The sequence below is a fragment of the Ictalurus furcatus genome, chromosome 28 (genome assembly GCF_023375685.1).
Source record: "Ictalurus furcatus strain D&B chromosome 28, Billie_1.0, whole genome shotgun sequence".
In the NCBI taxonomy this organism is placed as follows: Eukaryota; Metazoa; Chordata; class Actinopteri; order Siluriformes; family Ictaluridae; genus Ictalurus; species Ictalurus furcatus.
The window spans coordinates 2,356,606-2,367,843 of record NC_071282.1 but is presented as its reverse complement, the minus strand read 5'-3'; the positions used below and the strand labels follow the sequence as shown (position 1 = coordinate 2,367,843).

General features: G+C 43.2%; 1 protein-coding gene across 3 annotated transcripts in view; it reads left to right on the top strand.

The window, feature by feature from the left end:
• The first annotated feature begins 1,247 nt into the window (after positions 1–1,247).
• Positions 1,248–11,238, top strand: part of ltbp3 (latent transforming growth factor beta binding protein 3) — a 40,567-nt gene continuing 30,576 nt past the window's right edge. For all 3 annotated transcript variants that reach the window (XM_053617457.1, XM_053617456.1, XM_053617455.1), the window contains exon 1: positions 1,248–1,517. In XM_053617457.1, the coding sequence (XP_053473432.1) occupies positions 1,274–1,517 (244 nt within the window). In that variant the 5' untranslated portion in view covers positions 1,248–1,273. The remainder of the gene's footprint in view (positions 1,518–11,238) is intronic.

The window sequence follows — 11,238 nt, the reverse complement described above, 5'->3', positions numbered from 1 at the left end:
AATACCACACAAGTAAAATCAAACGTGCAAAAATATAGTGAAAATAAATGAAACGTGTAAAAATCACGTGAAAAGAAATGAAATGCGTGAAATGTCAAATATGAAAATCAATGAAACGTGTAGACGTAGTCATGTGATAATAACAGTGTCTGAAATACATGTGGAAATCTGAATCCTTCCCTCCGCGTGTGTGTGTGTGTGCGCGCGCGCGCGCATGCATGAGCAGTGAGACAGAAGGTGCTCCAGGAGGAAAGAAACAACACACCACCGCTGCTCCTACCGGTGATGTGCAGCCCTTGAAATGAACCGACTCTTTTTTTGGACGAATCTTTGAACCGATTCGACTCTACTGGCTCAATTTTAAAAACAGATTCGGTGGTGACCTCAGAACTGAACCGCCATGACAGGGAAGGAGGAAAAATGGGAAATAAGTCTTCAATTATTAGAAAAGAAGAGTTAAAAAAAAACAGGAATAAAAGAATAACATTTGGAGATTATGTCATATATTTATATACACATACAGTATATAAAATATTCCCTGCAGAATATAGGCTATGAGTTTATGATTTAAAACAGACTCACGTCACAGTGGCAGTCATTATTACGGTCATTTTATTGCTTTTTATTTAAAATAAATAAATAAATAAAAGTCACACAAATATCACAGTCAGTCACGTGCCATCACGCGTGAAATTCAGTTTCAGATTTTCGATTCGATTCAGTTTCAGTACTGAATTCAGTTTCAGATTATAAGATACAAACTCAACATCATTCACATCCACGTTTTTGCGTTTAAAATCACTTTGTTTTTATTTGCATGATTCTAACTGCAGGATTTACCTCCTGAACGAATCAGCGAGTAAAAGATTCGATTCCCTTTACTGTACTGAGCTGGATGAGTCGACTCAGTAAAAAAAAAAAAGAAAAAGAATCGTTTTGCACATCACTAGCTGCCTGCACCGGATTGGTCTCGCTCCTCCTCTCCTCCTCCTCCTCTTCATCTCCTCCTCCTGCTGTTAACTTTCCCCAAAACTTTTAAATGCACACACACACACACGCAGCTGTGAGGAGAAGAAGAGGACTCGGTGGTGCTCCATTTACCGACCACGAGCTTTTGGACTTTAGGATGTCTCGCGCGCTCCTGTTTATTTAACCGACATCATGTTGTTGTTATAAGAGAAGAAACAAATAGTTGTTTTTTGTTTGTAATTTATTATTTTTTTCCGTCCCCACTCCAAAACGCGCCGAGCGCGCGCGCGCGCGATATGCCAGCATGCGCCCGGTGACGCTTCCGCTGCTGCTGTTCGTCTGTCTCGCGCTCCGGAGGCCGGCGGCGTGCCTGGAGCGCGTGTCCACGCGCGAGCGCTTCAAGGTGGTCATCGCGCCGCTCATCTGCAAGCGCACGTGCGAGCGCAACGGCCAGTGCCGCGACACGTGCGAGCAGGGCGACAACACGACGCTGATCGGGGAGAACGGACAGGCCGCCGACACGCTCACCGGACACGGCTTCAGAGTCGGTAGGTCCATCCAACTCTCTCCGGGCTCAACAGCGCGCTACTCACTGACGCGTCGTTCACGTGTTGCAGACTGAAACGCGTCCAAAGTTTGTACGTACTTCTGACGTCACAATTCCGCACGCTGATTGGTAGTTTAATTACCTGTGTGGTTTGCGCATCAGTGGAAAGGGACTGCCACCGAGCCTGCTCCACCTGGTTCTGGTGTGGTGGACAAAAATCACACGTCATAAAGCAGTTCTGCGGTCATGAGTTGAGATGTTGAGGAGGTCTTGAAACGCCCAGCATTCGGTACGTTTGGTGACGTGTGGACGCTGTTTCCTCGCACCTGAGCAGGTTTGAGGTTCGAATCCCGCCTCCGGCCTGTGTGTGTGGAGTTCGCATGTTCTCCCCGTGCTTCGGGGGTTTCCTCCAGGGGTACTCTGGTTTCCTCCCCCAGTCCAAAGACGTGCGTCGTAGGGTGTGTGTGTGTGTGTGTGTGTGTGATTGTGCTCTGCGATGGGTTGGCACCCGGTCCAGGGTGTCCCCGCCTTGTGCCCCGATTTCCCTGGGATAGTCTCCAGGCTCCCTGTGTAAGACAAGCGGAACGGAACGCTTCATCTGAACCTTTGGACCGCCAACGTTAGTTGCGAAACCGCTGATGTTCGCTCCCGCATGCCGAGTAACGTGATCGGTTCGAGTTGTCGGGTTCCTTCCCAGTTTGACTTCCGTGACGCCGCCGAACGTTTTTGTTACGGTTATGGTAGCGCTGGAGTTCTGGCGGTGAGAGCGTCGTAGTGAGCCTTGGGAGAAATGTTTCGCTTCTGCGACGCTTCAACAGGAAGTCGCCAAACTCGCCACACAGCTACGAATACGGTGTTGACGATTCAGAAACGAAGCGTGCTAACGGATGTTAAAAATAAAAATGTCTTTAATCGCTGTTGTTAGAGGATCTTCAGCGTATTTACATGTAAACAAGGCGCATTGACGTACAGCAGGCCAAGACGGTTGTTGGAGGGGGAAAAGAGCGCATGGGAACAATGTTGCGCTGTGTACCTGATGCATTTACCCCAGCGCCGCACACACTACATCTCTGTGGAGTCTCTTCAGTTCAGGCGTTCTGAGTGCAGCAGCGGGTCTACACGTGGTTAAACGTGGTCAGCGGTGGTCTTCCGGTGGCTCCACCTTAGTGCATGGGGGTTTTTCGGTCAGCTTTTTTGTAGTAAAACCACAGACCAAACCCGTGCTTGTTCTCTACTTAGAGAGGTGACGCGACGCGACGCAGCGGCGCTTTAGTCCTTTCATCCGCACTTTCACGCACCATCAGCGTTCAGCGTTTTGCAATTTTTGATGAAGATGACAGCAGATTCGGGCCGGGACGCGTCACGTGATGTCATCGCGACTGAATCGAATGAACGCGAGTACAGCTAAAGGTCTCGTTTACCAACGAACATCGCATGCGGTCACGCTTTCGCCAATTTTAGCAACAACAAAAAAAACGCACAGAAAAACTCGATAAACAATAACTACGACGACGTCCTCGCGTGACATCAGAGCGCCACGCAACCGCCGTCTTCTCTCGGGAATAACGACGGTACAGCACCAAGCAAACAAACTCACGTGCTTCTCCGTGGACTTTTCCTTTAACACTGTATGGTTTGTACTTTTGGATTTTTGAATGAGCTTTCAGTCTGACAGGCTAGTCTTTAAAAACAAAATAAAATGACTGTGGCGTTTTTTTTTAACCCCCCCCCATCCCCCCCGCTCCAAAACAACGACGCCAGGTCATAATTACAACTTCTGCAGTCGTAAAGACGAGTTTTTAACGAGGAGCACATAAACACAGGAGGTGTTTCTCGTCCGAGTGAACGAGGTCCAAGCGAGATGTTTGAGTGCGTAATAAAAGTCGGAGTTAGAATAACTTCAAATTGGACGGATAAGTTGAGGATTACGCCGGCCAGCTTGGCGTGACCTTATACGCCCGCCGTAGAAGCCCATCTGGTCTGGCGTTGGAGTTTTGTAGGCAAAACGGCTTTTTTTGGGATTTTTATTTTCCCCGGCATGTTTTTTTTATATATTTTTTTTCCTTTCCTCCTCAGCCGCAGAGCCGCTTTAGGAGTTTCGGCGGAGCGGAGTCGTTCTCGGTCAAGCACTACAATTACGCCCGCTTTGATTGTTTCCTGGGTTTTCGAGTGCGTCCAGATGGACAGGATTTCGCTCGCAGGCCTGAACTTTGGCTCCTTGTGGACTTTGATGTAGGACGTTAAAAAAAAAAAAAAATGAAGAGGTGTAATAATAGATTCTGTCGTTTTTGTCGTTTCACTTTAATGCTTTTTCCTCATTGTGACTCTTTCTGCACCGTATCTCATTGTACTGGTGGTGAGCCGTGGTGCCGTAGAGTCTACCCAGCAGGGTCTATAGTCTTTAACACACACACACACACACACACAAACGGGCAGCATACTCGTTTTCTCCCTTAAACATTTATCTCCATCTCCAGTCCTGTAGAAACTGTTTCCACTCTTGAGTAATAGAGTTGTGTGTGTGTGTGTGTGTGTGTGTGCGTGTGTGTTTTTATCCTCTACTGTTTATATCTGCGTGGGGAGGAAGCTCATGTCCGAGCTAATACATATCCGAGGTAATTTGTTATTTAAACCCAAGAATGTCTGGGACAAATGGGGCAAAACGATTATGTATGTGTGTGTGTGTGTGTGTGTGTGTGTGTGAGGGGAAGTCTGATTTTGGTTTGTGCTCTCACACAGGGTTATTTTGGAGTACTCTTCTCTCTCGCTCTCTCTCTCTCGTTCTCTCTCTCTCTCTCTCTCTCACACACACACACACACACACACACACACACACACACATGAATCAGGATTTAAAAAGTGAACAGAGCCCAAAATAAACTAGCGGCAAAAATAAAAGAGGAAGCTGATTAATGGTCTAGTGAAAGCTACATTTATGGACATCCAAGACCAGTGTGTACACACACACACACACACACACACACACACGCATGCATGCACACACACGCTACTTAAAGAGAGTTTATAGCTAGGACGCAAATGTTAGTTAATGAACTAATAAACTAACTAACTAACTAATGCTAGCTTGTTACAGCTCATGTTCTGTTAGCTAGTTATACTTCTTAAGAGTTGACATTTGCCAATCTATAAAACACAAATATTAATCAGAAAAGTAAAGGAAATGTTGGTTATTAGACAAATGTTAGCTATAACGTTAGCTAACTGAAGACGATCACGTAGACATACGGTATCAGGACCACAAACACGGTTCAGAAATGCCAGTTAACTTAACTAACGCTAGCCTGTACGTCCACTTCCTATCAGATTACATGGTGTTTGCTAGCTGTATTTCTTCATGCTAACGTTTTTTTTTTTTCTGTGTTAATCAGAACAGTAAAAGATTACTAACTATGAGGGAAATCTTAGTTATAGTGTTACAAGCAAATGATTAAAGCAGGCAGTGTGAACACAGTCCAAAATGGCTGCCTAGTGTTTGGGTGTTTTTTTGGGGGTTTTTTTAAACATTGAGCTAGCACTTGTAAACAAAGTGCAAGCTAGCATAATTACCCAGCTAACTGATTAGCTAACTTTAGCTATAGTTATATATACGATAGCGAGTAGGAAAAAAGACAAATGTTAGCTATAATGTTAACTTTAAAACAGTTTGTAACAATTTATAAGTCAGTATGGTTATCACAACTAGCCAGGTTGCCATAACTAGCCAGCTAGCTAATTTTAGCTAAACACTTTTATATATATGCTGCCTATGAGCTCATATTTTGCCAGTTAGTTAGGTCTAGCTATCAATTGGAACGATTTTTAGCAATCTTTGAAGCACAAATGATACTGTTATTCAAATCGGTAAGACAAATGTTAGCAATGAGACAAATGTTAGCTGGAGTTCTCGCTGGAGTGCCTAGCCAGCTAACTGATTTTAGCTACAAATGTATCACATTGCACTAGTTAGTTAGTTAGTTAAACTTCTGTCAATCTTTGAAACACTAATGATTGAGTATTTACTAAAAGTATTAAGGCAGGAGTGTAAACCCTGGGGAAAAAAAATAACCTTAAAACCCTTAGTGTCTCAGTTTATTGCTCTATTTTTCCTGTTTAAGCGTATGATTTAGCAGCTACTGTAAATAATTCAGTAAAAATGCGTAGCTCTGAGAGTGAGGAATGCAAGTGTGGCGTTTAAGGGGTTAACTTCCACTCATCTGTACAATAGATTATGCGCTACAGTACGTTTAAATCTTCCATTGTGCTTTTTCACGGTTGTTTGGCTGTAGCCGTGGTCTGAATAAGCCATCATCGTTCTCACCGTGATATCTGGAGACGGTCCAGGTTCTCCGCAGGACGTCCTTCTGACAGCAATCTGATCTGAGACGACTTTTTATTTATTTTTTTCTTCTTTCTCGGGCCTTCCGTGTTTGGATCTGTTAATCCGGCGCGCGAATATCACGAAGTTTTATCAACACCATTTTGATAAAGAGCTCCTTTAGCGCCGTGATGTTAGACACATAGTAGCGTATTTTATTCTTGATTGATTTATTTATTCTTAATAAAAATCTCACTTTTAGTCATCCGACCCATTCTTTACTCGTACCAGTTATTCGGAAAATGTCTCGCCGCGTTTGAGTCGTTGCCGTGGATGCGAATCTATGCGGTGGCAGTGAATTGGTTTGATTCACGATTCACTGGTTTTCCATTCGATTCCTCAGCGATTCAATTGAATGTACAATACACGAAACTGGGATTCGACTCAGCGATTCAAGCTCGATGACAAATATCATCATGATATAAAATCGACTTATATCAAAGTTAAATCCTTCTGTTTCTGATAAGATCGATGACCCTGACATTTGAAGATATTCTACTGGAATGGATTCTGATGGGATCAAGAAAACAAAACAATCAGTACACCACTTTTTGACTATAATAACATGACTCCATCGAGTCCCCCGCCTCAAATCAAGGCTCGATCCTGTTCCGGAGGTCTGGAATAGCGAGGCCGGGTTTGCTGTAGCCGCCCAGCTGCATTTACCAGACGTTGACTCACTGTAACTAAACATGAGAAAAGCTCTTTCAAATCCTCGCTGTGTACATTAGTGCTCTCGCTCCGAGAGCACAGCGCCGACACACCTCATTCACTTTATTAGCCTATTGTCAAGAGCTTCATGAGATCCACCGTGTACGTTGAAAGACACTAAAGTGTATTAATTATTCATTATTTGCATCATCGGTGTTTATTTGTTAGTAAATAGTAACATGGAGAATTCGAAGGTGTTAGTATATAGCGCTGGGCGATAAATTGTGATCAATTAAATACCTATACTTATATAATGGTAGGTTTTTTGAGATTCTTAAATTAGTTTTCTCAGGAGCGCTCGCTTTTACTTCGTCACCTAAATAAGTATGATTAGCGAACTGGAGAAATCTCAGGTCGTGGAGAGATGGTTTGATCATCATGACTGTGACTGGGATCCAGGTGTTTCTCAAGGCGAGAGAAACTGCTGTTAGCTCTTCATGTGAGAGAAAGAGAAAGGACATGTCGATGTTGGCAAGTTTAGGCGTCTTTCGAACCCCATGCAGGCGTTGAGGTTATAAGATGCAGCGTGGTTATTTAGCGACTCGACCTCAGGCACAGGATGATGAGTCGCTTGAGGTTTTTGCTGAAGTGGGTGATGTTTGTGTTGGTCAGCTGTAGCTCACACACAGTGACTGGAAGACGCCGAGTGAATGTTTGGTGAGGCTTTCAAGTATACACAAGCTGCCACACACACACACACACTCCTTTTATTGTGTTCTTTCCTATGCTTGTTTGTGCAGGTACATCCCTTGACACATGCATGGCATGCTGAGATGAAGCAGAATTACTCTCACCACGCCAAAGTGGATTATGTTCCGATTTATTAAAGAACCCCACGTTATACTGTTCATGCATGTAAAGTCACGTTTTATGCTCCGGTGCGTCCTGGTCTCACCTGTCAGGAGTCGTTCTCTCACAGACTCCCGTCCCTCTACTGTAGCTTTTAAAAGTTAATAAGACGGAAACGTCATGTTACAGAGAAGCAGCAAAGCGTAAAAAAAACCCCTAGATGTCGGAAAAGTTAGAGCTTCACCTCTGACACTGGAGACTCCTTCCATGAATGTTAAATAAAGAACAACTGCAAATTATTTTTTTTCTTTATATATATATATATATATATATATATATATATATATATATATATATATATATATATATGCTTCCGCTATACAAGTCCCTGTGAATGAAATGTTACTACAGAAACAATACTATAGACCTACCGAACGTCTTAGAACGAGCTCCCGTTTATAGAACATGGATCACCTTCTGACCAATCAGATTCGAGGAACTCGACTGGACTCAACTGTGGTATGAAGTTTATAAGACGTCAAACCGAGAAGCGACCATTTTAGCCGTGTCACTACTCAGACACAGGTGCGTAAAGAAGCCATTTTATTTCCTGCAAGTGGTTTCAGGTGTTTGTGTGTGTTTCTGCAAAGTTGTCCTCTTCGTGTCCTGTCTCCATTGTTCACAGTGTAAGGGTCATTTCATCAGCGTGGACAAACTAGTCCACGTTATAGCTTCTCTTATAGCCGCTCTTTCTGTTTCGCTCTCCTCACTTTCACACACATACGCCACATATTTTCGTCCTTTTTTTTTTTTTTGCCTCTCATTTTTCCAGCTTTGGTCCTCCTTCCACCCTTAACTCCTTCGCTACTCTCTCTTTCTCTTTCTCTTTCTCTCTGTCTCTCTCTCCTTTTTTCTTTCCTAGTAATATCCATGGAAAAAACCGTAGGTCATGGCTCAGCGTGGGCTGAGTGTTGAAAAACCACAGCAAAAATATGCCGTGTGTGTGTGTGTGTGTGTGTTTACGTATGCCCCCATGTGTGTGAGAGAGACTCTTTGAGACGAGTGTTTTGCTCCAAATGATCTGTCGTGGGTGTGCTGCGTCATCAGCTGGTAGTGATAGCCTGTGTTTAAGGTCTTTACGAGAATAAGCTCACACACACACACACACACACACACACACAGCCTTGTCTTTTACAACCAGTGGTGACTTATATTCGTTTACGTTTTACTCACTGAAGCGTACAGCTAATGTTCGAGTCTGTCTCGGTCTTCTCACAGTCTCTCTTTCTCTCCGCTTATTGATATCAGATCGAGCTCGCTATCCACGCCAACTCACACGAAGCTCCGTATTTGTTCAGGGCCTTAAAGGGGATTTCTCCTCCTCATTCCCGACCACAGCCCCATCAGCTGCAGTACGGAAAATTTCTACTGGCTCCGATTAAAAAAAAAAAAAGAAGAAGAAGAAGAAGAAGAAGAAAGTGAAAAGGAGGGGTTGGAAATTTTCACCAGTCCCACACTGACATAAGCTGCAAAAAGTGTCAAGACCAGAACAAGCGTGTGGGAAATGTGTGTTTTAGTGAAACTCAGAAAGGTCACGGCCTTATCGCTAACGCTTTCTCACCGGAGCCAATTTTCCCTGCCGTGAAAGAGGCCGATTATTTACAGCTCTCGTTAGAAAGTGCAGGGGCACAGCTGCAACGGGCACAAATAACAGTTTCTCCTCAGAGTAAATATTTTATTTTAATAAATAAATAAAAATCCACAGAGTTAATGAAGTGATTAATGATCATGTGTAGTCCCTTTTCTACGTAACTCAATTACGAGGTGGATTATAAGTTGATTCAGAGGATTGAAATGCTGGGAAATCACCTCAGCCTTGATTCTGCTCCCTGAATCTGTATTTCGTTGCATATATTTGACTTCTTCTCTAGTTTTAGTTCACTGTAATCTAGCTAACTGGTTAGATTGAAGAAAAAAATCGCTCGAGACCGCAGGGGCCGCACCGTAATAGGGATGGTTTCTCCTCAGAGTTAGCGGACACGCTAGCACATTTTCCACTTTTTGTACGACTGAATCCTGAGGTAAAATTTTTTTTTTTGCTTCAGGACAACAACAAAAAACATCACCTCAGGCTGCATTCTGCTCTAAAACATATTTTTTTTTCCGTTATGAATTTAAGTAGTTGTGTAGTTTTAGACTGCTCAAGTCGAGCTAACTGGTTAGCAAGCAGACAAGGTAGCTAGCAAGTTCTGTCAGTGATGTTAGCCTTTAATACATTAAATATTTTTTGCTTAAATACTGAGGTTGAAGCTTTCATTCAAGTTAATATGGATGTGATTTGAGAAAGCGTTACGCTGGCTAAACAGTTTGCTAGCCAGCTAGCTTTTACAGTAACAGTTAGCTAATACGTGAATGCTTTAGCTAGCAAATCCTTATATATATATATATATATATATATATATATATATATATATATATATATATATATATATATATATATATATATACATTTTTTTCACCCATTTGAAAAAAAAAATGGGTGAAAGATCTTTCTTTCTTTTTGTGTTGTGGAACTGATGGTGGTGGAGCAGCAGTTAAGAGTTATGACGGTTGGTTAAAGGGTTTATAGACAGGATGTCGTTTAATTCACCGTGCACAGTGGCATCGGAGGATTATTGTGCAGCGTGCATCCCTGTGCAGTGCGGGGGTTTCCTCCGGGTACTCCGGTTTCCTCCCCCAGTCCAAAGACATGCGCTGTAGGCTGATTATCATTTCCAAATTGTCCGTAGTGTATGAATGTGTGTGCGATTGTACCCTGCGATGGGTCGGCACCCCCGGCTTGTGCGCCGAGTTCCCTGGGACAGTCTCCAGGCTCCCCGCGACCCTGTGTAGGATAAGCGGTAGGGAAAACGGACGGATGATGACCTCATAATCCTCTAATAATGACATCACAGTCTAATCCTTGCTTCACTAATGAAGATCTCTCCATCCCCACTGGTGCTCCACTAGTAATGGCCTGCCAAGCCTAGACACGGTCTAGTGATGATGACATCACAATCTCATATGTTCCCCTGTTAACGATGACCTCACAAACCTAACCCCGCTCTACTAATAACAACCTCACGCCCTGAGCCAGGGTCCGGCGATAATGATGTAATTCCACCAGTCTGGAGTTAGGTTTAAGGATTAGATGAAGAGCTGATGGATTTGACTTTGTTAATTGAGTTCGCGTGTCTTGATGAATTCCTTATGCATTCAGATTTTTTTTTTCCTTTTCCTTTGGCGAAGGTGTAGTCAATTTTATGGATCTCACGGTTTTGGCAGTCAGAGACAGTGTTCTTTATATATGTGTGTGTGTGTGTGTGTGTGTGTGTGTGTGTGTGTGTGTGTGTGTGTGTGTGTTTGGAAAGCACACTATTTAAACAGCTTGCTCATTCTGTAGTGCTTTCCCAGTCGGCACCGGAGACCGGAGGTTCACAATCAGAGATGAGTGTTTGTGTTTCTCCCTGATTTGTGCGTAATTGTGTGTAATTTTCACCCAGGTTTGTGTTTGTGTGGTGCGAGTTGATTATGTGTTGTTTATGTACTGTATAGTTTATATAGACTGTTTACATCCAGAAGTGTGAAATAAACAGCAGCTATATATATGTGTTGTGTTGTGTTGTGTGTGTGTGTGTGTGTGTGTGTGTGTGTGTTTGTATACTCAATGTTCTCAGACAGCTATTTTTAAGAAGCTACGATTATGTCATTTATTCTGGGCTGCAGACTCTCTCTCTCTCTCTCTCTCTCATACACACACACACACACACACACACACACACACAGCATTTAATTATAGCACTTATAT